This window comes from Calypte anna, chromosome 10, assembly GCF_003957555.1.
Source record: "Calypte anna isolate BGI_N300 chromosome 10, bCalAnn1_v1.p, whole genome shotgun sequence".
Taxonomy (NCBI): domain Eukaryota; kingdom Metazoa; phylum Chordata; class Aves; order Apodiformes; family Trochilidae; genus Calypte; species Calypte anna.
Window position 1 is genome coordinate 19,200,341 of NC_044256.1, and position 26,453 is coordinate 19,226,793.

At 46.9% G+C, this 26,453-nt stretch overlaps 1 protein-coding gene across 1 annotated transcript in view; it reads right to left on the reverse strand.

Moving 5' to 3' along the window:
• Window positions 1–299: 299 nt before the first annotated feature.
• IGDCC4 (immunoglobulin superfamily DCC subclass member 4) overlaps window positions 300–26,453 on the reverse strand; it is an 88,224-nt gene continuing 62,070 nt past the window's right edge. The window contains exons 8-20 of the mRNA XM_030456658.1: window positions 25,619–25,783; window positions 24,401–24,538; window positions 23,322–23,495; window positions 22,516–22,749; window positions 18,513–18,620; window positions 17,585–17,768; window positions 16,793–16,920; window positions 15,951–16,121; window positions 15,326–15,463; window positions 14,884–14,989; window positions 13,598–13,832; window positions 6,544–6,708; window positions 300–4,762 (exon numbers count right to left, since the gene is read on the reverse strand). Coding sequence (XP_030312518.1) covers window positions 4,232–4,762; window positions 6,544–6,708; window positions 13,598–13,832; window positions 14,884–14,989; window positions 15,326–15,463; window positions 15,951–16,121; window positions 16,793–16,920; window positions 17,585–17,768; window positions 18,513–18,620; window positions 22,516–22,749; window positions 23,322–23,495; window positions 24,401–24,538; window positions 25,619–25,783 — 2,477 coding nt within the window. The 3' untranslated portion in view covers window positions 300–4,231. The remainder of the gene's footprint in view (window positions 4,763–6,543; window positions 6,709–13,597; window positions 13,833–14,883; window positions 14,990–15,325; window positions 15,464–15,950; window positions 16,122–16,792; window positions 16,921–17,584; window positions 17,769–18,512; window positions 18,621–22,515; window positions 22,750–23,321; window positions 23,496–24,400; window positions 24,539–25,618; window positions 25,784–26,453) is intronic.

Consider the following 26,453-nt stretch of genomic DNA (forward strand, 5'->3'; position numbering starts at 1 on the left):
TTCCCTGGAAGTTTCTCTACTTGCCAGCTGCAGGCTGTTGCCCAGATCCATCCAGAAGTGAGTTACTCCAGACAAGCTTGATTTGAGCTGTGAGGAAACACACACAGGGACACTTGCACCATGAGGTGGTGACAGCAATGCATGGGGACACCTTCCCAGGTCCATCTCTAGCAAACCCATGCAGCAAACTTCCAGCCACTCCAAGCACAGCTGCAGGATCAGCCTTTCACGACAAGATTTTCAGAGTAAGAGCTGTAACAGCCTGAACTCTGAGACAAAATCCACTCCTTTTTAAAAATATTTTATTAATAACCCATTAGTTAAGGAATATAAGGACAATGTCTTCTTACACTTTAACACTAAAGAGTATTTGTGAAGTAAGAACAGTCTCTGAAGAAAGAAAGTTATAATTAAGTACAGCATGAAACCAAACACTGACACAATCCTCAAACAAGATCAAGTTCTGGTTACACATCCTTATGCACTGTGTAGAAAATTAAATGAAATTTAAAATATAAGCAAGGGAATACAATAACAGAACTAGATGGTAGATTTCTGCTGGACTAAACACCTCTTTTCTAACAAAAGTATTGATTAGAAAAGACACAATGATCCCTTCAAAATACCTATTTCTAATGAAAACATAAACATATACACTGCTCTATTAAAATGGTTGCTTTCTTACACAGCATATTTTATGAGCTGATCTGTTAGCTAATATGTAAAAAATTCTCAAAACCTAGACCATAAGTTCCCATTTGAACTATTTAAACCAGAACTTTGCTGTCTGTTAAGTAGGAAATCAAATCAACAAAAAGTTGAAAGAGATTTTTATCCAAGTCACATGTGTCACCTAACAGGGAATGCAAAGAAAAAACTAAAAGGATGAGAACTGTGACTCTGGCAGCAGCATGGGGAATATACAGTTGTGTAGGCAAACGGTAACATTAATACTAAAAAATTATGCCAGTGAGACAAAGCTGACATTTCAACAAGGTAAAACAATATACACCAGCAAGAAGTTGAACAGCAATAATCTTTAGTGTTACTGAAAGGAAGAAAAGGGAGAAAGGAGCCTGATGCAAAGGAATATAAGTATGGCGGGTAATTAAAGGTATCAACAGTTTGTGTGCCTGTGAGAAACCTGCAAGAAAGCTACTTATTTCACAATAAAAAAATATATGCACTGGTTGTTTCAGCTTCACACACAAACCGTGTAGTATCTGTCTTCTTCCATTCATTTCTAGCTGAGACTACAAAGATCCCACGCGTGTTCAAAACGGGAGCGACTTGGGGCACAGCTGAGTTGGCCAAGGACAGGCAGCACTGCAAGGACACGTGTTTGTCCAGGGAACAGCTTCCCTGCTGCTGGGCATCATCCCTTGGCTGTGAGGGAACTGCCTTGGTTTCTGCAGCTGAGCTCTGGCACACCAGTGATGGCCAGGGCAGTACTTGGACATCCAACACTGCCAGTTTCACACTCTGGTACAATTCAGTGGCATGCAATGAGATCAGAAGAAGCCTCAGAGGAGGCCAAGTATTTTTGTAATGCATTATCAGAATTGTTTGCACTCTGCTGCATTTTCCTAGAGCTCTTGGAGCATGTAACTTGGTGTCATGATCAGATGAGGTGATCCAGGAAAATGGTGCCACACTGTGCCTGCTTGTGTTGCCTTCAGTGGCATGCAGGGAGAGCTTTTAGGCAGATCAGGAATGCTCACCCCATGGCTAAATGACTGCTAAAGTAGAGGGTGAATGTACAAAGGAGTGTCCCAGAACAGTGGCACACTCCTTAATCAGCCCCTGGATGAAGCCTCCACCCCTAAGGGTTCCTGGATGGAAAACTGAGGGCTGGCACCTGCCCTGCCCCAGGTAGTGTCATGACAGGGAGCTGGGGACAACTTCAGTGCCTCAGTCATACCCACTGCTGGCCAAACTCATCCTGGTGCTGCCCTCCAGCACCTGAGACTCTCAGCAGAAGCAGCCCTTCAGCATCCTGCTGTTCTTGCAGGCTTGGGTTTGGAGGTGGAAGGAGGTCACCAGGGGCTTCTCTGGAGGGAGCTTTGTGGAGATGAGTCCTCCTCCCTTTCTGCACATCAGCAGCAGCAATGTGGCACATCCAGGGTCTGTCCTGCTACTGGAGAAGGGCAAAGACTTCCATGAAACTACCTGCAAAGTGAGGTTCAGCTGCAGGAATCTCCCTCCAGCCTCAGCAGCTGTGCCCAGTACTCCCCAGCTGGAGGGTTTTATGCCTCTGCAATCACATCTGCTCCCACAGAATGGCCAAGTGCCCTTATTGCCTGCAATAACACTTCACTGCCTTATCTGTAACCCTGCTAAGTCATTAGTTTCAAAGTCTTATGGCAGTGAGTTCTGGAGGTCAATTGCACACTTCCTCTGACCAGTTATGATTTCTTGCCTTTTCAGCTCCTGCTCACCAGCACAGATTTCCACTCCCTTTCAGAGTCACAGAGCTTCAGAGCATGGAACAGCATTTCTGAGACTCCTCAAGATACAAAGCTGGAGCAACAGAGCAAATGCCACGAGTGGAAATTGGGCTCTATATTTTTGCCTCACGTTTGCGTCACGCTTGGAGGAGATGCTGTGGGATGGGGAGAGGTGGAAGCTTCGATATCTTTCCCAACAGGGTACACAGAAGCTTGGAGGTGTTCCTCTACTGAGAGCTGGAGCTAATAGAGTTTGATGGAGGATTACAAGGACACAGTCTGGTCCAGCTCAGCTCCAAACACTTCACAGTAGAAGTAGGAATAAGATGGTGGTAGAGTGAGGTTCTTGCTGCAAGCAGTGGAACCTCAGTCCAGATTTCACCACAAAATAACCCAAAGTCTAAAGACTTTTTACAGGATCTCAGATCAGCTCCCCATATATCTTTGGGGAAGTTTTGGTAGGAAAAGAGGATGATGAGTTTTCACTTGAGCACAAAATTAAAAAAAGAAACAGATGTTCCCAAGATCACAAGTTAATTTTACAGTCGTTGGTTCTTTTTTCTCTTCACTAGTAATGAGCTTCTTAAGGAAAGATGGATCAACATCCCACCAGCTGAAGCATCCTCCTTTGGCCATCTCCTGAAAAACAGTCCTACAGAGTAAGACAGCCCAACTCTCCAGCTGTAGGGAAGGTGTCCTACAGCAACACTTAGAAACAAAGCAAGAGAGACATCAGATCGGCAGCACTATGCATTAAAAAAGAGTCAACAACCAGTGCAAACATATTATTTAGAAAAAGGCAGTATAAGAATAAGTTAAAACCTATAATGGACTACAACAAAAGAGTAGATCCCACTGCTTTTTTTTTTTCTCCAACAGACATGAGGTAGTTGTGTTGTTAGGGAGGAAAAAAATAAAGAAAGAGAGAAGTAGTAAAAATGCTACTCTATACCACACACTACTCCACTTTATAAAATTAAATAAAGACGTTCCAAGGAAATAAAAATACATGTTGTACATTAAAAGGACAGATGTGTACCTAAAATATTAGGTACAAGAACCTACATAAAACAAAGTCCAGGTTGGTGAAACGACCCAGACACTGAAGAAGGTTCTATATAGTACAAGTTGTTAGAGGCACTCGTAGAGTGTGTAATAAAAGGCCACTACATCAGCCTGCTAGTAATAGTTACTGCAGCAGTGCACAAAGAGAGCCTTATAATCCTTTTAACCACAGGAGGGCAGAAAAGGCTGGTGGTTCCAGCTCACTGCAGTTGTTTGTCTTGGCTTCCACCTCCTTGCGGGACTCCTCTGACAAAATCCATCCCAATGCTGCCAGGCAGTGGGCAGTGCCAAGGCACTCCCTGGTGAAGAGACAGCTGAGAGGAAGCCCTCAGTGTACCTTGCCTCTTGCCAGCATTAAAAGATGTCTTGCCAGTCGCCTCCAGGACTACAGCAGAGTGATAGCCCCAGCTGAAGGTAGAGGGCTCTGTTCTAGCTGTGGTTTGATGTCAGACTTTGGCAGATGGCTCAAATCCTCTTCCCACAAAAACCAAGTTACTCATCAGCTTCAGCAAGGAGAAGATGGGCCCTTACCAGCCTGCCTACTGATTTCTTGAAGGTGATATGTACAGCGGAGAGATGGAACCCTGTTCTGGTGGGACTCGGTGCCTTCTTAGCTCCTGCTGGGCTCAGCGAGTGGAGGGCACGCAGAACCTCACAGGGCCAGGCCCTTACTAATGCTTCCAGCTCTCCCGTGATCAAAATCAGATTAGTTTCACTCTTTAATGATTGTGGACACATGCCATGTTCTCAGATGCTGAGGATGAACTGGTTAAACCAGAGTTACTACAGAGGGGGGACTCCTCAGGGGGTGGGGAGAGCGATTGGCACTTGACTGGCTGAACATCCCCTCTGCCTTCCTGGGTGGAGTCTGAATCTTCACTCTCCACTGAATCCAGATTTTCCCCGGGCCTGTGAAAGCCATTGGTGAGCCCATGGATGCAAACAGCCTCTGTTTTTTCAGTCTTGCTGTTGGTAGGTAACACCTCATCCTGGGCCCGAACCTCAGAGTTGTCCGTGCAGTCCACCAACACTTGGCCAGCATCCTGCTGGGTGTTGGGAGAGCTGGGAAGGGTCAGCTCTCCAGAGGGGAGCTCTTCAGGCTCCTGGTCCTCACTTTCTGTCTCTTCACTCTCCAGGGTGTGCAACTGGGAGTCGTAGTCTCTGTCAGAGGCTGAAAAATCAGAATGGACAATGACCTCTGCTTCCACTTGGTGGAGGCTGGCTGGCGGGTGGCTTTTCTTTGCTTCACTCTGTTATCAAACAGGGAGGAAAGTTTTAAAAAAAAAAAAAAAGAAAAAAGAAAAAAAAAGTAAAGTAAATGAATTTAGATAATTGAGGCTGTGACCCAACCACGCACGGAAATGCATTTCCTTTTTAATCCCACAGAGTGCAATGGGATGTGTGTGTGCCTCTAGTAAGCATTGCCTTGATGTGTTTCTCCAAGCTCAAGCCTTACCAAGCATCTCAAATCAGGATGCACCTCAGGAGCATTACTCTGATTTTACATTTGGTAAAGCAAAGTCCTAAGGACTAAGGGAGTGATTTGCCCACACTGTTTTAGCAGGCTGGAGAAACCATCCCTCCAAGCTTCTGTCAAAACTCACCAGCCTGTCTGCATATTAAGAGGGCAAGTGGGCAGAGCTCTAGACAAGTGGCTTCAGAGACATCTTGTGATACAGACCCACAACTGGATACCAGGGCTTCCTTTGCTTTCCTCCTTTAATCTTGGCTACACATCACAAAATCTTTGTTAGAGGTCTCGTTGCAAAAGCTGGTGTAAATTCAAGCACTTGAATTCCAAAAGAAAACAATCAGTTCTCCTCTGTGGTGTCCAAGTAGAGTTCAGGCTACAGGTCCCCACAACTCTGGCTAACAAGCAGGTCACTGCTTATTTTCAATAATTGAACAGACAAATTACTTTGGAAGCTCACAAAGAGCTCTGCAGGTAACCAGTGCTCAGATTTTGGGCTGAGTGTGATTTAGTAGGAAGCAGAGAACTCAACGTATGGAAGTGATAACCCATGTGTAATTTGCACTTTGTGCTGAAGCCAAGTTTGTGCATCATTTACATATATTAACACTTCTCTCCTTTGTTGACAAACTCTGATGGGTTATCTGTGCTGTAAATGGTGCCCTGTAGTTGGGTTGTACAACACTGTCTTTATCCACACTGTTAATTACATCCTGTGTGCAATTGATTTTCACACTACTATGTAGGGAGGAAACACTGGTAAGGTAGGTAGAAGCATTTTCTGGAGAAGGGGGTGAACTTTTTAAAGCAATAACCAAATAAATCTTCTGGTGCAATGTGAATAGATGTCAGCTTCCTGTGCTTGAGACTGTGGCACACACATCACACTCCTTACAGAGACTCCCAAACACAAGAGTGCAAATTTATTCTAATGAGGCTGTATCAGGGAAAGGGATTTCCTCCTAATCTATGCACCCACATAAAGAAGACAAGTGCAGTTCACCCTATCTGGAGAAGGAGTTAAATCAGCCCTTGATCTTTGACTTCTCTTACAGGCAAAAATGCAATCCCTCCTGCAGGCAAACACACTGGAGATCTCAGTGACTGTGCTGAGCATGGCAGCTCCCAACTCACTCATCAGGCTGCTTGCTGCACAGCCACAGCAAAGGCTCCAAGCAGACTGCTGGTGCCTGGCTCCTGGTCCTCAGGAACCAGCAGAGCCACAATCGTGGTGACAACTGGGCTGTCTGACCCCATTTCACCAGCACTGAAGGAACAAGCCCACAGCACAGGCTCTCAAGGCTGGCTGGAGTCAAGACAGAAGATCAGGGGGGCAGACTCAGGATCTGAATGATGCTTGAAAAAAATAAACTGCTTTTCCTCAAATCTCATCAGCCTTGCTATTATATGGAGGAAAAAAAATAAAGCCCACAATCAGCCAACTAAAGCTATCTCAGAGAAGAAAACCTTTTCTCCTGTGTTGCAGGAAAGGAGATGAGGAACACAAATTGAAAAACCACATCAGAATACACAAGTCAATAAATGACCAAGGATACCCACCAGCACAGCATCATAAACCAGAGCTTGTAACAAAAGCTTCTGTCCTGCACTGGAAGGGAGCTTCAGTGATCCATTCACAGCAGAGAGAGGCTCTTTTGTGATTGTGTCCCCATATCTGGCAATGCTGTTTGTCCAGGGCTGGTTGGCTGCTTTATTCCATGAAGCCTGCAGATGAAAAGTGGGAGGAGAAAAGATCCAATTAGCACAGATACAGATTCTTATCCTCATAAATCTGAAATGAGAAGCAGCTTGGGAAAGGAAATTTCGAGTTGGGGGAGATACCAGAGTGCTAGAAGACATAAATTAAATGTAGAGATCACTTTTAAAGGCATCAAAATAAAAACACTTGCTGGGATGGACTGGCACAGTTGCCCCATTCCAACAGGCTTCATTGCTCTGTTACACAGCCTGGAACAGAGCAAGTGGAGAGAGGTTGCCAGATGGTTGACAACGAAGGCAGGCTCTCCACTGATTCACAAAGTTTCAGGTCAATAGGTCCAGCATGGCACATGCCATCACTTAAAGGTCCACTGAAATCAAAGTTGCCAAGCTGCAAACAACCCCAAGCAGTCTGAACCTACAGGAAAACATTGCCAAGCTAAGAAGAAACAGGGGTGGTGGAAAACTGGAGCAGAACAATCACAGCATTTGCTTTGGCACAAGCAATGCTCTGCAGCATTGGATGACCCTCACCTGTGGGCACTGGCATGTGTGCTCCAGTAAGAGCTGAGGACAATGCTGAAACACTCCACATTGCACACAGATTTCCTGCTGCAAGCTAGGCCTTGGGTAAACACTCTCCCATTGCCCATCCACACAGAGGCACAAAACTGGGGGCCTCACTTTTAAATTTATTTAAATTTTTTTTTTTGCAAAAGACCACCAGGAGATTTTTAGCTCAGCTTTAAATCCCCTGGGCAAGCAGTGTTACCTTGTTTGTAGATCTAATTAAATTATATGGGCTGAATGCAATTTGTTCTGGATTCTCTCAGCTTTCCCTTGCAATAAACTGTTGAATGCACACCTCTGTGTACAGGCAATATGTGCCTTTAAGACCTGAAGTTATTTAACAGCTCAGACCATTAGTTCACAGGCAGAAAAGTATTTTCTTTCCAGGTTTTTATTTTATTGGGCTGTCCCACATTTACCTGAGCTCAGCCTTGCTACTGACTCACCTACATACACATATATAACATATGAGTGCTCAGATTTAAGGAAGACAAGAGTCTCTAAGAAGTCTCTAAGCTCATTCCACAGAAGTTACACGTTGCCTGGATAAAAGTGAGAGGCTGACCTAAGGCTTAAGTGAAGAGAAAATCCTGGTCTGATTGTGAGTGTGCAAGTGCACGCACAACACTGGTGGCATGAGCACGATGGGCTGTGCAGGGTGAAGATGATACCTTGCTCATCAGTTCAAACTCATCAACCACCTACTGCTCACTGCCAAGCAGGAGAAACCTACATTTCTGCTCTGCCTATGTGGTGGTGACTTACAGAGGCCAGACCTATCCCAACAACAGTCGGGGTCACACGAGATGGTAAGGAGATTTCTGACATCAGCCTGACCTTGGGCGAGTCTCTTGACCTTCTTGTGCCTCAGTCCATCTGGCTGGAAATTAGGTAGAAATACAGGACCAGATGTTGCATGTGAGCCAGGCATTCCTAAGTCAGCTATTTAGCAAGAGGCAAACATGACCTTGTGCTGCTGCTGCTGGCAGAAGGCACGGTGAAGTGCTCATCCAGAGCACCCTCTGTCCACCTCCAACTAAATGCCAAAGGGGTCAACACCTTGAGGGAGGTGGAGCAGCCCAACAGCCCAGCACCAACCCCAAGTCATAGGGTATTTTCTGCTGCCTGAGGACCAATCCCCAAGAAAATAGGTAGTAAAGGGCCTCATTTATATGACAGCCCCCCCCAGAACAGTGATGCGTAAACCCAGCCTTGGGGGTACCAAGCATTTGCTAATTTAGAAGTGGATGCTGGAGGCAGCATCTTTGCTATTCCTCTCTCTGCAATCCTTAGCAATATATTCCGAGCCAAGAGCATTCTCTAATTGCTCCCTTTCTAAGTGGACAATCATTAAACATCACTTTAATAGCAAGAACTCAACGAAGCGATTGCACAGAGCTGACAAGGAGGAACATCACTACGTGTCAGTAACCAAGAAACATGTTCAATCTGCTTCTGCTGCCATCTGAAAGGCTTTCTGCAGCTCCATTGCTGACTGATGGCTTCTGTGCCTTTTCCAAGGAACATACGTTACTGAGCAAATAGTGCCTGGAAATCTCAGCACTGAAGCTACACAAGCAGGCACACATGCAGGCAAATGTGTGTCCTCTTAGAGATGCCTGCACGCGTATTTGCCGTCAGAAAGATCTGAGCATTGTAGGCACACACACACACACACAGAGCAAACTTGAAAACCTTCTTGCAGGCATCTTGTGAATACCAAAAAACGTGGAAAGAAACAGGCAATCCCCAATGGACCATCTGTTAGTGGAAATGTCAATCTGCCATGTTTACATAGGTTTTGATGACTCTGGGAACAGCCTGTTCGGCTCTGGCTGAAATTGGCTGCAAAGAAGAACAAACTTGTTTTGTACCAGTTTGCAACTTTCAACAAACAGAAAGAAAAAAACCATCAGCCAAACAACATGGCCTATATCCCACATGTTGTTCAAGCACATTATGGTTGAGAGGGAAAGAAAAAAAAAAAAAAAGAAAAAAAACCCTCTTGGGACTTAGTCTCTAAGGTTGGGCAGCAGCAATTAACTCTAGGTCTGTTTTCATCACGGACTTTAAGAAAGTCTTTTGTGCCTGAAAGCTTCTCTGTTTTGGTCTTTTTTTTTGGCAGTATTTTTTTTGTGTGTGTGTAATAAATGATACTATTTCATTCTACTTGAGGGGGACTAGTGAATGGCTGTAGGAAGACAAGGAAATGTTCTCTTGTTTAGAGTAACGAAGGCCAGAAGTGTCAGTCTAATAATAAAGAGGGAAAAAAATCCCTCAGTCAGATCACTGCAAACACAAGAATGAAAACTAATAAAACCATCTTCCAATAAAAGGTGTTTCCATTACAGCTAAATCCTTATCAAAGCAAACAAGCCATTTCATTTTAGCCTTTTTATAGAAACTCTGACTGGTAAAAATGTGCCTCGATCATGTTACCTTTCCAGCTATAAGTAACGATTTCATGCAAATAAATATATGAGCTGAGAATGAGCATGCAGGAAATGTTGATCTTGAAACCTTCCCTGTTTTATGAGGATGGTTATTTAAAGTAGCTTGAAATCCTGGGCAAAACAAGGCTGGGACATTTCAGATGTGTCCAGCTTTTCAGAGTGTCACAGCAGAGAGATTCATTGCTGAATGGCACCTGGTGGAGGAGGGAAAGCTCCAGGTCAAGCAAATATGGGCATCCCTGGTCCTCTAAAAATGATGGAACACAAAACCTCTCTCCCATCAGATATAGGAGGATCTCTGCTAGCTCTCAATGGGAGGCACAGCTCTCATCTAAGACGTCTCAGAAAATGTTGGGACTCTTTTCCCATACAGAAAAATTTTGACAGGAAAACAACAAAGAACCCAGGAAGATCCAAGTTCCCTGATGCATTGCAGCTTTTGCTCTCTGAATTATGGGGATGCTTCATGGGAAACTCAGTCTTCATAGGGAAGAGGCCCACAGGGAAAGAGTGGGGCAGCAAGGAAGGAAAGTTCCAGCTCACAAGAAGCACAACAGCAAACATTTCCAAGCCAAGACGCTCAGCTTTGGCTTCATTCAACGAAAAACTGAAGTCTTCCATGGAAAGCAGATGCTTTTTAAGATTCTTCCCCACCCCCTAAATTGCTTGGCCCCAAAACAGCAGTGACAGAGATATCTGGAGCAGAGCCATTTTATCATCCTCAGCCCATCTGTCAGGAGAAACAGAGCTGCATCACCACAGCCTGTGCATTACGCTGCCATTTGTAACGTGGGCTACTGAGGGCACTAGTGTGGGGGTCATCTGAAAGGGGAAGAGAGTAAGAGAGGAAAATCACTTGTCAGTGGGTTTACAAATCCTCATGTGTGACCACTGGGAAACACTCAGAAAAGAAGGAAAAGGTCCTGCTAAATGGCTGAGCCTACTCCTGCCTGATGGAGCTGTCACCTGTCCAGAGTGGCCCTGTGCCACCAGCTTGGCTGCTGCAGCACTTTGCTGTCCTGCAAGCAGGGACAGGGTGACCAGAGGGCTCCTGTGGGCTGCTCAGCAGCACAAAGATTGTCCCACCTCCTACTTACAGAAGCCCAGTGTTACTGCTAATGGCTCAAGAGGGATCATGACCCTGTGTTTGCAGGAAGTGGTGATCATGACTTGAAAACGAGAAGGGGAGCTCCCTAAACCCTTGAGCACAATTCCTTGTCAGAGTCAGTTCAAATCTCAGTGTTGTTAAAGCCTTCCTGCCCTTGGTCTCATTGTTCTCCAACCACCACACCTACACTAAGTGACATCCACTCACTCCTGAATGCTTATGGCACAGGGACAGTCCCTTCTTTGTGTCAGTGCATCTAGCAACGTGAGTCTCCAATCTCCACTGGAACCCCTGGGCTGCCACAAGAATTACAACAATAAAGAGTAATTCATGAACTGCTAACAAACCAACCACCATGTGAAGAGCCTCCAAGCCTGGGAGCAGCTTTCAGTGCCCCTCAGCCAACACAAAACAGTTCAGGAGTGTAACTTGAGGGCAGAGAGGCCAGCAGGCAACTGGAGGTGATACAAACTGGGAGCTGCCAGTTCCTTGGCTTCACAGCTCTCCAAACCTGCCCAACAGTGGCAGCAGCATCAGACTAAGAGTCTGTCCCAGCCAACATCCTGAGCTCTGTGGTGACATGATATGCTGACAAAAAAAAAAGGGATCCTGGAGACATTTCACACTCCTTTTATTGACTAGGACTGCAGGTGATAGTGCCCAGCCCAGAGCACCCTGGGGAGCTTCCCCTTGCCAGGCTGGACCAGGAATTTCCTTCCACTGGATTTTCTCTTTCCTGTGGCTCTACCACATTCCCTGACATGGCTTTTCACAGCCCAAACCACACACAGAATGAGGGAAGCAAGGAGAAGGTAACAAAAGCAGATGGTTATTCTGCAGTACAAAGCTCCTGACCACATGCAGTTCCAGGCAGGATCCTGGGGAGGGTAATTTGGCAGCCCAGCTAAAAAAGCCATGAGAAGAAGCTATTTGCAGGACAGAAGACAACCCAAGGAAGCCACAGCCCAGCTGCTTAGCTACAAGCAGGGAGCTTTGTCTACAAGCAGGGGGATGAACACACTTCCAGCTGCACCTTGCTCTGCTTCACCTCTGTTGTGGGGACCAGGTAGGTGTGCACTGGTCTGGTCACACTCAGGAGATCTGACCAGCCAGCCAGGTAAATTCACATGTGGCCTCTTGGCAACGGCAGCATAAAGATGTTTTTAAGTCTTCTCACCCTTAATTATATATGTCAGAGTACAGAGGGGATGTCATGGTCCCCAGGGCTGGCTCAGGTGGCACTTCCAGCAGGAGCTGGGCAGTGGAGGGAGCTAGCCTCCTGCGTGGGAGCACATCTCCCTCCAGTGCCCACTCCCAGTAACAACATCCTGTTGCTCCTGGCTGCCACTCGAGCTCTCCTTCACCTACCAGGCCATCTTCACCTGGTGACAGGGGTGACAGTCTTGCTCTCCAGGTGACAACCCTGCTCTACAGATGGCTTTGTACAGCTGTTCCTCATGTGATCCTTACTTCTCTGTCAACATCCATCAAGAAAACAAGCTCTTTATCCTGCTGGCAAAAATCCTCAGTGTATTTAACTCTCAGTGGACTTTCCCCATCAAATCATGGATGCAGAGACACAAGAGCCAGAACTGTCCCTCTCCCCAAAGCTCTCATCTCTGAACACAACTCTGCTGCTGGACCCAGCCAGCCTCTCCAAAGGATGCTGGGGATCCCAAGCTCTCAGGCTGAGCCCCAAGGTCTTCGCTCTGTCCTCTCCAACCCCTGCTCTGCACATGTGAAAATCTTTGTGTAAACCTTTGCAGGCAGGATTGCTGCTTTGGAAGCAAGATCTGAATACATTGCCCCGAGAAAGGCCTCCCGAGGGAAGGAACTTTCTCCCCACCCCAACCTGTTCCAAGGGTAAGTCACCACCACTGAAAACATTTCTTCCTTATTTCACAGACTGAGCTGGAGAAAATTCCTCCCACTCCTCAGCTTGGGTGCAAACAGGCAGCCACGTTCCACCCAAATTCATGGATGTTCCACCCAAATTAATGGATGAAGCTTGGCTGCAAACTGCCTCTCCTTCAGCTGAGCAGGGATCTCCTGTGACACATGGGGATGGCCAGGAGCTGGGCTTCAGCTGACTATTAAAGCCAGCAGAAGACATTGTGTTTTCAAAGGACCAGGCCCACGCCACCACCAGCAGTGAGGAGAGGGCTGGTGGTTACCCAGGTACCAGAACCCACCTCCCCTCCTGTGGCACACGAGTGCATCACTGAAATCCCACGTGCTCACCATGCATTTGTTTTACTGAACCTCCTAATTACCTTACATGCTCTCCCTGGGCTACAAAGAGAGACATAAACAGATTAACTAAATTAGGCCAATTAAAGGTTCCCTAATGGAATGAAATGTTGGAGGCAAGCTTGAGAGAGGAAATGGGCAGGGAGGACTGAAAGGCAATGTAATGTCAGGCAAAGCAAGTGGGGCAGGAAAAGACTATTTCCAAAAACCAGGTTTACAGATGAAACATAATTTCTTGTCCATATTCAAGGGTATTCCAGTGCACACTATTTAAAGCCAAAGCTAATTTTACTCTAAGCAAGAGCATTCTGGAAGGCAGAGCATCTATTCTGGCCACCACACTGATTCACACCACCTACACACCACAGCAATGGGAACAGTGCAGCTTTCTGCAGGGGTATGTTTGGGAGCTGCTTCTCTGGGAGTGATCAGACCCAAACTTCTCAGCAGCACCCACCCAACAAAGACCCTTGCCTAGGGCAGGAGCTCAGTCACCACGTGCATGGGTCCTTACCTTCCTTTTCCCATGGGCAATGTCCTCAGGGAGGTTGGTGTGGATGAGGCTGTGCACTTCTGTCAGTTCTGTGATGTCTCCCAAGGGCATGGGTGCATCCTCTGAGACTGGGGACATGAGGGACTCCAGCTCATGGGAGTCCAAGGTGGCACTGGGAGCTGTCACCCCTTGCCTGCTCCGGTGGTAGTAAGTGTGGTTGCCAGCTGCCTGGGAATCCAGGCCTGGCAGGGCCTCCCTGAGGGAAAACAAGCAGGAGTTGACATCTATCTCTCATCAGCCTCTTTCTCCTCTATTCTGAGAATCCAAGGACTGCCAAACACAGTGACCCTCTCCAGGTCTGGCCCTGTAGAAGCCACCAGGCCCAAGCCCCTGCCCTGCCACCCCTGAGGAAGGGGACCCTCTATCCCCATCTTGCTTGAACAGCTTTCACTGCAGCAGCCTCTCCCCAGAGGCATTTCTTCACCACCTTCACTAATCCTACAGCTCACACAAAGCATGGTCTTGCATGCCAAGCCCTCACCAGTGGAGCTCAAGGGCAGCAGACAAACCCAAGTCCCAGAGCCAGAACAAGCACTGTCTAACCCTGGCCCATGGGGAGCTGTGTCACTCCTGACAGCTCTGCTTTACAGGTCAGAGATGCCACACAGAAAAGTTTGGTGGCCACATCAGGACAAGGCCTCAGGAGCTGCTTGTTCCTAGTCCTGAGATCTGCTGCCCCCTCAACACTCTTCCCAACAACTTAGTTGGTTTCCAGTCATGGTTTTTCCAAATGTTTGTGGATGAATTCTGACCCCTGGGATTACAGGGAGTTCTGAGCCTGAGTCCAGTTGTCCTTAAACCAGCCTGTTGTTCACTGGGAACTGTCATTATTTTCCCAACTAGAAGTTAACAAACCCTTTCCAAACATACTCAGAGCTGCCCATCCTCAGAAGCAAAACACTGCCCAGACAGACACAGGTAATTTGACAAATAGTGGGTTTTTTTCCTTTTCTTTTTTTTTTTTTTTTTTTTTTTAAATTTTATTTCTCTGAAAAAAAATCCAAACCTTTCTTAGTCTAGAAAGGCAAATTAAAGAGAAATTACTGAGAAAATAAGCCAGTGAAAAGATTACACTAAATATGTTCCTTAGCCAGGCAGCTCTCCCAGGACTCAATCTTTGTATTACCTGATTTCATACATTTCATACCCTAACCAGCCCAGCTGAACAAGGGCAGCATCTCACAGTGGGATTTGTCTCCTTCCTCATCAGCCTCCTCTACCTCCCAGAAAGGAGAGGGGACCCCTACCTCTGCTTGCTGTTGCGGAAGCTGGCACACATGCAGAAGAGGATGCAGAGCAGCCCCAGGCAGACCCCCACAATGATTCCTGTGACTGAGTGGATATCCAGAACATCTAGGAGGGTAAGGACACATACATCATTTCAGCTGTCAGAAGGAAGAAGGTGTAAAGTGTCTTACACATAGAATGGTTTGGGTTGGAATGCACCAAGATGCAAGGTGCATGTGCTCTTCCATGGGAGATGGGATGGGGAAGAGAGATGAAGTGCTGTGGGATGGGTTCTGGAGCTGCCTGAGGAGCCACGCATCTGAGGACTCTGCTGGGGTCCTCTGTACTGGCCCACACAAGGTCACGTCTCACACTCTGTGTGGTGACACCAGGCAATTGCTTGACAAACAGAAATACAACACAGCTCATGTGTCCTGAGTGGGGACAAAGGGAAATTCTTACCTGACAACTTCTCCCGGAGGGTGTGCACATCCTTCACATTTGAATAGGGACCAGATCCCACAACTGTCTTTGCTCCCATCTTGAAGAAGTATCTGGTATCACTTTCCAGGCCATGCACTTCGGTGCTGAAGATATTTCCTGGACAAAAGCAAGTCAAAACAAGTTTAAAACATGCAGCTCCAAGAGTAGTCAGAGGCTGCAGCAAAGCAGCAGTAGAATTCTGTTAGACCCAAAGAAGTGAGGGATTTTGTGTCATGAGCTCCAAGAGGAAATTCATACATCTCCTTGGTATTAATGAACTTGCTGCTTACGGAGATGATACTGAGTGCAGTGACATGATGTCCTCCTAGGAATTACTGGCTGCCAGCCTGTATCTGCAGGATGTTTGCTGGGTAAGAGTAGCTATTTCAGACCTAGACATGTATGGTTTTCATGTCTCTTGGTAGTCACACTCCTGACTTGCTCCAAGAAAGCAGCACAAGCTCTTGAATGTTTATTTGTATGTGCTTTGAGTGAGGCAAAATCAGGGCAGCAGGACTGATCAACCAGAGCTCCATGGCCAGGGAAGAAGGGAGGTGAAGAAGGAGGACTTGGGGGGATATGAGAGTACCTTGAGGGGCCTCACCTTCTCGTGTCAGCAGGGTCCACATGTCATCAGGCTGCGTGTTGTTGGCATTGTAGAGGATGAGGTACTCCACAATGATGCCATTGGGCTCAGCTGGGGGGCACCAGTGCACCTGGACAGCATAGGGGTTGAGTGGGTGCAGCCTCAGGTCAGAGGGAGGAGTTGAGGGACCTGGAAGAGACAAGGAAAGTCCCAGAGTGAACAGCAGAGAAGAGGAGGAGAGGATTCAACCTGCAGGGCACAATTGCTCTGAGCCTTCTCTCAATCCTTCTCAGTGATGCCAGTGCTGTTTGCAAGTGTGACAGGCTGAGTGACCTGGGTGTCCAGACACCCAAAAAGCTGTGCAGAGAGCAGAGAGGACACTGCTAAGCCCAGCCAAGGGCAGGACTTGTGCATCATGGCCAACCAGGCAAGGGAAAGGTGACAGTGCTGATGAAGCCATGCAGCTCAGTTTGAGACTGTGGAATGTTGGTCATATTTGACAAGAATATTCTTAGCACATCCCTGCTCCTTGTTGATTTCTTCTCAATCTTCCCCAAAGTCCTTCTTGAACCACAGCTAGAGGCAGGACACACAGCACCTCCAAAGCCCATCACTGCTGCTCTATGAAGCTGAATATCAACCCACAGTAACAATTGTTGCCCTAATTCTCCCTACATGCTTGTCTCTGTTTACAAAGCAGCACTCCTTTGACAGGCCTGGGAAAGCCACCAGAGTGCTTTCAGCCTTTTAGGGGGACACCAGAGCTTAGCAGTGATCTGAGAAGGAACATTAGAAGGGATCTGGTAAGAGATTCAGGGAAAGCAAGGAGAAATGAAGATCCAATTCCCATTGATACTCACGGTCAGGAAGGGTGAACCTCTCCACCACACTGCCAAAGGGTCCATCAATGCCAACACCATTGGACTGCACAGCAAACTCATACCTGGTGTAGGGCTTCAACCCACTGATGAGAATGTCTTCATCTGAGCTGCAAAAAGAGGACACACTCACAAGGCCATGAACAGTAGGTGGTTCTCCCACCCACTGCCACCTTGGCACCTTAGCAGGACCACTTTAAGAGATTATCCTTGCTCCTACAGTATTTATCCTTCATCTCCTGCAGTGAATGGAAAAGAACTCAGCTCCCAGTTACAGAACAAAGTCAGTTCCCAGCCCCCAGGACCATTTCTGATGTACTTGCACTGAAAAGTTTGAAAAGAGCAGCCTGGCTACAGACTGAAAACCTGCATGGGAATCCAGATTTAAACTACACCCCCAAGTTACTACAACTGCTTAAACTCGAGCAATTTTTAAACCCAACCTGTGAGGACCATCTCACAAACCATGAATGCTTTGAGGCTGGCCACAATTACACCTAGCTGTATTACTGACTGGGAAAACAAGCTGGTATGGTCAAACCAGAGCAGAAAAGATGCAGAGACCAGGCAGTAAATGATCCCTTGGTATTCAAGTTATAGGCAAGTCCCAGTGCCATATTTCAGCAGTTCTGAACGTATCTGCAGATACTTCCAGCATGTGAAACACACAGGATTTTGCTCAGTGCTGGAACTTCCAGGCAGTTTCCTCCTGCCCTCTGTTTATTCCTGACATGAGCAATACCTGGCAGATGAACCCTTGGCATCCCCCTTTACCTCGTGTAGTAGGTAACAAGAGAGGCATTTTTCAGCCCCCAGGGGCTGAAGCGCACGGTGTAGTTGACAATCTTGACTGTAGTGAAGTCAGGTTTCTTCCACCTCAGCCATATGGAGGTTGAGCTGTTGGACTCTGCATACACCTGGACTGGAGGCAGTGGGGGACCCTTCTGCAGAGGGGGGTCTGTGGTGCAAGATGAAAAAAAGAGATTTGGAGATGTGACAGCAAGGCAAAGGACAGTCACCACAGGCATGGAAAACAGGGAAAAAGCCAGCCTAGGTTGGGAAGCCTGCAGTGAGATGCTGGCCTCCAGCATAAGCCTAGATGCCCAGCTTAGCCCTTCTCTTGTGCATGCATGGGTCAACCCTTTTCCTCTCACCAAGACAAGATCCCAGTGAGGATCTACACACCAAGGTGGTGGTGTGCTGCCATGGAGCACAGGAGGTCAGATCAAAGCTACCCTCCTGACAGGCCCCCAGCAGGCTAAGGAGGAGCCCAGATTGTTCACCATCCCATAGTAGACTGGTAGAGCTGAGAATGGACTCTAGGTCTTCAGAGCTTTTATTTTCCTTAAAACACTCCAAAAGCCTGGCATGCTGTGTGTCCAAGTTCTGGAATTTTGTAAGGTATAAGATTAAGCCCAGGATATTTGGTATTTCTGAGGTCATCCCTGAGCCACCAATGGAGGCCAGAGAGAATGTGGTGGAGGCCATCCATACCCACAACCCTAATAAAAAGGGAGTTATTTTGCTCCTTTCTTTCCTTCCTCAGATAATTTCTCCAATGCAGTTTTCAATGGGACACTCCTTATAGTGGAACCTTCTGCATTTCCATATTGTCCTTCTCCAAGTTCATCTTCTGTAACTTAAACCTCTACCCTTCCTCTGAAGCAGAAGAGACAGACAACAAGTGAAGGGCATTCCTCACCTACTGCTGTTGCAGGTGCCTTTTCTGTTTTGCCCTTCCAAACCGCTGCGTAACCATCTTCGTGTTTATTGAATGCCACCAGCTTCACCTCATAGAGCTTCCCAGGAGCTGGAAAAATCAATCGGGGTTTGTCTGGGGTGATCTTTGTTACCAACCCTCCCCAGCTAGACATGTTTTCTCTGATCTGACCAGCTTTTCTCACCATTCAAGAAAGCAGCTTGAACAGAGTTGTATTTGCTAAAACATCTCACAGAGCTCGCCTTTGGCTTTCCACATCCAAAGAGATGTCTCACACCTGGAGCACGTATCATCACAGCTCCTCTTTAGTTCTCCCCTCACTTTTTACAGAAATTATCAGATGCAAACAAACGTGTCCCAGTCCCCAGGGGTTACCCAGTGGCCTGTAGCACATCATCTCAGGATCTTTTTGCCTTGCAGACTGCCAAAAAAACCTATGCATGGTGACTCCTCTCTCTCCCCCAGGGATGTGGATACACTGAGCTGTGCATTCTTGAGGAGTCCTCTCCAAAATGCACCTCCAGTTTCTAAAGTCCTTTCTGAGGACCTTCCTTCCAACAAGTCCTCACACACCTTGTTGTCACTGGCAGCTTGGTGACTATTTTGCCTCCAGAGCAGAGGTTTTTGAATTGCAATTAGAAAAGCACCAGCTCACACCAAACCCACACGAGAAACCTGAGGGTTCTCCTTACACACCCTTCCCATCAGACAGCCACACACCCCACGGACCCAAGCTGAGCTGCAGGACAGGGTGCTCTGCCTCCCTCCAAGCAGTGGTGGCCTGGTCCAAAGTTCACTTCCTTCTTACCTCTGATCTTTCATCAGCTGAAATACTCCTTTGCTGTGTCAAGTAACACCTGAGGGTTTTTTTAATTGAGGAAACAATTTGGGAGATACAAAGTTCTCAAGTAAGACACTGGCCAGCTTCTCCCTCCAGCAGCCAGCCCATTTAGAAGCTCAGCAAGAGCAGGCCAGACTGTCTTTGGTTGCCTTGGCTGCAGCACACTGATGAAGTTTGTTAAATTTGGGACGTGCCTGTTCATTCCCTGCCCTGATAGATCACTGCTTTCTTTGCCAGACAACGTAAGCAGAATAAAACCTTTCTTATTGATGCCAATTTTATTATGACTGTACTGATTAGGCTCCCAGAGGCTAATGGTACCAATTACTAAAGGCTTTCTCTGCTCCACAACACAAGCTCACGCTCAGAATATAAAAACAGTTCAGCCACATTTTTCTCCCTGAAAGAATCCCCAAAGCAAACAGTTTTTGTCTGCCTCCAAGGCAGCCTGATCTGCAATTCCCCCCCTCACCAACGCAGAGGCAAACATTTCAAACCCACACAAGGGGGATGAGACCAAAGGGCACTCAACTTCCCCAAGGCTGAGACCATGGTGGAAACAAAGAACTGCACAGCCTGGCTCTCACCACTGAGCACTCTCTGCCTCCTGCCTGAGCATCTGGCTGGGCTTCCCTGGGACACCAGCTCATCGGGGATGATGTGATCTGAAATGATGAGGAAGAGCTCACAGATGTGCTGCAGCTGTGGGCAGCTCCTGGTGGAGAATGAAGTGAAGGAAAGGGCAAGTCCTCCATCTCCATCCCTAGGCTAGAGCAGCCACTCACACATGAAGCCAGTGGAGCTCTACTCAACATCAAGCAGTTCACGTTTGAAATTGGGGTTATTTTGGATTTCTCAGTCAGAGGCTTGGCTTCAATTTTTTCACACAGGCCCAGATGTTTAAGCTCTTAGAACATGCAGACTATCAAGCTGTCAAGAAGCTAGTAGGCAGCATGAAAACAGATGTATTTCCCCACATTCCATCATACATTAAATATAAGCAGAATAATCTAGGCCAGATCCTTTCAAAACACCAATCTGGATGGCTGTGTAATATATCTAATACACTAAACATGTTACTGCATTCTGGTTTTCAAGGTGTTCATGCTGGCCTGGTGCCATGTGCCATGCTCCCCTTTAAGTGGGAAAATACTCTGATCTCCAGGGAGTCACTCCCAAGGAAATGCAATTTTCCTTCATGGGAATGTGGAAGATGGGGATCAGCTCCAGACTATTTATTCTCCCTGTAAATTATGGCCCTGGTAGTTGCACAACATTACAGAGACTAACTGCTAGAACATGGAAATCAATGAGAAGTTCTCAAGGAAAAACCCTCCTGGTGATTCAGGACAGCTTCCTTTTGATTTTGTGGGCTCATGGTACAGGGAACTGTGCCCAAGAAGCTCTGTTTCAAAGCTGCACACCCATCCCCCTCTGTCTGAGGCATGCCTTGCAAGGGGCTGTGTCCCCAGAAAAGGAGGACAGTCCTCTTGCCCTGCTGTGCTCCCAGAATCTTCAAGCTCATGACCCAATCTGTAGTTTCAGCCATGACACTACAAATCTCTCTCTCCCACCAGCCAGCACCATTCCCCACATGCAGCCCTCTTTCCCTCATGTCAAAAAGTATACCCAAGAGACAGTGTTGAGAATTTTGATTTCTTTTTACAGGAGAGTTGATTTCTTTTTAGGAGAGTTTTCCACTGCTGTATTTCTCAAGAAGACAGCCCATGAGCTAGGAGATCCCAGATGCAGATGTAATGACCAGCACAGGGTAGCTCCCTGTCATGAAACTAAATCCTTCTAAATCCCAATCACCTCTCTTTCCTAGTTTCATGTCCAGATCCTCTGCCTTTCCCAGCACAGACAGACTCCTGACCCCTTCCCTTCACTGTCCACGTGCAAGAGCACATCATCCAACAGGGCAAGGGGGAAAAAGGAGAACATCCATGGCTGGAAGAAACCTGAGACTCTCTTCCTGACACAACAGCCAATACACAACCCCCAAACCATAAGGAAACCATTAGGGCTCGATGGATGCCCAAATTTAAGGAAGTAATTACAGAAGAACAAGCAGCCTTCTCAGCAGCATTGTGCCAGAGCATTTGGAACCAATTCAGCTGCTCCCAAGTCCCTTCACTAGGGACTGACTTGCCAGTGGTTGGTGCAGCTCGTGATGATGTTCACATGTGTTTTCTGCAGTGCAATAATCACAGACTGAAAATCTTCAGAGAAACTCGTAACTGTTAACACCCTCTCTGTGAGGATGGAAACCTCCTTAGCAATGACACAAGCTGTCTTCCCAGGTGCTGCAGCCTGACCCTTATACTATGCACAACAGAGATCCTAAGTGTGCAAGATGAATCTGCACGAAAAAGACTCTCAGCTCACTGGGCAGTCACAGGGTTGAAGAGCATGAAGTGGAGGATGGGAGGACCCTAAGCAGCAGAATCCTGTTTCAAGGATGCATCTGCTTTGACTCTCTTTTCTCCATCCCATATCAAAGAACAAACCAACTAATTAGTACAATCAGATGTTAGAAACATAACTCCCTAAGGGAAATGCCAAGCACAGTTAGCCAGGCAAGGAGATCTGGCTGTGGTGCAGACTGGTTCTGCAGCCATGGACACTGAGGCCTTCTACCCCTTTTCCCTAAGAGGGAGGTGGAGCACAATACTGACCCCAAATTAGCACACTTTGAATTAACTCATTTCTGCATTTTAACAGAAATTTCAAGTAGCATTAAATTATGGAGTTTCTTAGAAATACACAGGGAAGGAGAGATCATTGCCCTGACTGAAGGTTTTTATCTAGACACTCTTTTAAGGTGACAAAATAAAACCCAGTAATTGATTCAGATCCACTTACTAGCCTGTACTAAGCATATTATTAGCCCTTGGTTAAAAACAGAATCTCTGCTACACTGGCATCAGAAATTTCTGTGTCTTAAATTCTGCTTAGAGCAAGCCCCAAGAGCCCCACTCCAGAAATTATTTTGGATGCTCTTATAAAAGCTCACACAGTCCTGGTCACACATATCTGCTGCCAGAGAAGAGAACTGAGCCTCTCAGAAGCAGCCTGGGAGTGCTACAAAGCAACAACCCCTGGGTTTCCACACCAGCTGCTAAGGAGCTGTAACCAGCTAACCTAGTCGAGTCAGCTCGTACTGCTTCACTTTCTTCTTTAGTTTTATGGGTCCTACATCCCAGCTGTCATCTTCAGCACCATCCAGAGGGCTTTCATCACTGGACTCCTCTGGGCCCACTTCTCGGTAGTAGAGTTTGTAGCCAGATATCTGGGCATGGTTGGCTGGAGGCTGCCATGTTATCAGCAGAGACTCCATCTTTGCTCGGACTTTTAATTCTGTTGGTGCAAATGGAACTAGAAGAAGAACAAGAGAAAAGATGTTCAGTCATGGGTCTCCATTTTCCTGCTCTACTGAATCTTCAGCCATGAGGGAGGGGTGTGAGGAGAGGCCATCCTGCAAGTGGGACATCTCCACTGTCTGACAGAATGCTACAGTGACAGCCTACTGTGACTTTACCAGCTGGGTGATAGAGGTAAAAACTGTGTCACAAAGGAGTTTGTCAGTGTACTCTGAGACACCACCATTTTCAGCCACTGCTGGAGTCTGGCTTGGGCACAGCTCTGTTTGGCAGAATTGTCTATCCACTCCCTACTGTTGTAACATTGGGGTTTAGGGGGTTTTCTTTCCTTCTTTCTTTGAAGAACATCCAACAGCTTCACATGGAGGGACAAAAGAGCCACTACCCAGGCAAGCAGCAAGATACCCAGGGGCTTCTCACCAGTCAACTAAAGGTGGCTACTTGTGTCTAACCAAAACCAACAGTTATCATTCCCTAACATAAGCAGACATCTCCGATCAAGCCTCAAGTTCCCCAATCTCCACAGCAAACCCCACACCAAATCCCAAGCAACACCCAGCTTCCTACCATGTGTCTGGTTGTCTCTGTCAGGAGTCCGATGCTGGGTCCACTCGGAAGGGGCCCCGTAGCCCACGCTGGTGCTGGCTGCGATGCGGACTTTGTAAACTTTGTTGGGATGGAGTGAGTAGAGAGTGATTTGTGTCTCATTTCCACCCACTTCAATGGAGGTAATCTGATCTGCTGGAACCAAGGTGACATCACTGAAAACATGTCTTTGCCAGTCAAAGGGAAACACAACTGAGGAGCCAAAAAGCCCAGCTATCCCCACAGGGCCCATACAGCCTGGGCTGGCTTAGCTTTCCCTGGTACGACCTCATCTCTAGGAAAAACTAGAACTAAAGAGTCACTTCTCATTGCTGTATTTAAATCCTCACCTTAATTTGAAGCAGAACTTCAAATTCAGCAGCCTTGATTTCTGCCAAATCCACACCTTCACCCAGGCCAGACTATGGTTTTATTGTTCCCTCTTCAGCCCATAAGTTCATAAGGGAGATAACAGGAAATTTGAACTGAGAATGTCCTGGGATTTTCAAGGTAACAATCAACTGATCTTGCTGAAGATTTATATTGCCTGTGTGGTGGATGCAGGGGTCTTGTTTTTCAGCTTCACCTGGCATACACTCTGCTGGGAGCCCTGTCTCTGCCATGTAACAGCATATTGCTGAGTGTGACTCCTGAGCTGCAAATATTTCCAAGGTTTTACGATGCCAAGGAGCCATGTGCAGGCTCAGGGCAAAAAAACAAGAGCCAGGAGTCACAGTGTAGGCTGCTAATCCAGCTCAAACATGTGGGAACATGTCCAGAACTTCATCACACTCCCCAGCCTTCGCTTAGTAAGAATCATGACCCTGGAAAGTAAGAGGCTGCAGAGTTTTGAAGGTTTTAAGAGCAAATTCCCAAAGGATTTTCAAAGCAAGTAGACATGGAATTGGAACAGCAGCATCCAGCACAGGGAAATGATTCTATCCCTGCTGAAGGCTTTTTAGAGTGATAAAATAAATAAATAAAACCAGAAAAACCCTCAAAAATAGAGCAACACAGCTGGGGCAGAAGACACAACACCCCCCAGATGGTATTTCCCTCACCTTCCTTGAGGGTGCAGTAGTCTATCTTGTACTTTGTTATCTTGCCATTACTCAGCTCTGGAGGAGGGGGCAGCCACGTCACACGGATGTCACCAGGAGTCATGCTTGAGAGGGACAGCTGAGGGGCAGCACTAGGAACTGGGCAGAAGCAACAATGAGAAGTCAGCAAAGACTGGGGGAAGACCTCAACACATCTCTGCCAGCTCTCTCAGTTGGCTGGAGGCCACTGAAGGTCTTGACCCTGCCCAGCTGCTGGTGACTTGCTGCCTGTCACAGGGGACACCAATACCCCACAGTTTTTCAACAGCTTAGATCATCATCAGGGTGTCAGGCATAAGAAGACATTGGGCTGCTGAGCAGAGCCTGCCAGCCCCACCACACTGCTCCCCAGGCACCCTCTGACCACTGCAAACTGGGCAGGTTAGCACAGAACACCTCATCAGCCTACACTGTACTGTGGAGCAAAAGGAGCCATTAAAGGAAAGGGCTCACAGCTCCAGTCTTCAGCCTGGGAATTCCCATTCCCTCAAGAATCCCAGCTCTGTGCTGCAGGCAGCTTTCAACTCAGCTTTTCAGCCTTCAGACACACACATGTGGGAGCAGGCAGTTCACTGTGTCAGGAGTATTAAAAGCACATCATGGACCCTGCAGCTTAGCAGGGCCTTGCACAAGGTCTGCCAAAACCATCGTTTCTTGCCTCTGTCCTGCAGGCTGCTGAAAGCTGTATGTGTCCTCCCCTGTTGGGCAGCTGCCCTTCTGGCTCTCTGCCTTTGCTGCTTCCAAAATGCTATGTTACAAATGGTAAAATCAACACAAACTACTGATTCTTGAGGGACCCAACCTCGTGGCTGCTCCCACCCCTACAAACTGCAATAGATGTCTGTCTGCTGAGCTGAAAGCAAGTCTGGCCCAGAGTCACGTTTGGAGAAACACCACATTACAGTTCCCACAGGATTTTCATGGTCCCCAGTGTCATTCAGGTCATTTTGATGCTCTTCATCACCCAAGCTGACAATCAGACCACAGTGCTTTGGGTTTTTTTGGTTGGTTTGTTGTTTTATTGTGGGGTTGTTTTTTTTTAAAGGGTTTCTGGCAATAAGCTGTAGGAGCAGTAGGTTTAGGTTCCTAGAAGCTGATAATGTTCTCCATAGAATATTCAATGCTCACCATGAAAGAAGAAGGTTTTTTAGGCACCAGTACCTATTTAATTCAACTCACCATCCTCCAGGGTCTGAACAATGATGGAAGAGGACGTCCTGCTGGCTCCAAGCTGGGAATAAGCGACCACATAGAAGACATAGTTGGTATTGGGTTCTAGGTCCTTGACTTGAAGCTCAGTGGTATCATTATTGACAGCAAACTGGTACTCCACGTTATCTGTTCCTAGAGTCAAGGAAACATTGATCAGCAGGTCAGTGAACTGCCAAGGCACTCCTCAAAAAGATCACTTTACTCACAAGTTAAATTTACACTCACAGTGTAAATCCACTTCAGAAATCACTGTGCCTTCTCCAATTTCCCCAGCACCACAAAACCTCTCACTTATGTGAATTCTTTAGGCAGAAACATTCAGTGTCTCTAATATTAACATCTCCATTTTGACTCAAGCTCCTTAATCCATGCTAAGGCAGCTAAAATTACCAGCTTACTTATCAGAGGTGCTTTGGCAAGATGTTTGGGAAGACAGACCCCAAGAGACCCCAGTGCCTCACGTCAGATTCTGTGTTAATAATTTAGTGATTACCCCTGTACACAATGTAGCTGTTTATTATTTCCATTATTAATCCTACCCTTTGCATATAAGGGCAATGTGTTAGAGGAAAAGGTAAAGAATAGAAATAAATCTCTGGAAGTGCTTGATCCCACTAGACTTCAGACAACTTCAGGCACTGTCCCAGGCTGGTGCTGACTCCAAGAGAAAATTCCTTTACTTGCAATAAAAAGGGCTAAAGGGGAAAAGCCTCATACTTGTAACTAATGCTACCACTGTCAAGTGTTACTAAGGAATGAAAATCAACCTGTGCCTTGTGTGTTGCACACTACAACACATCTG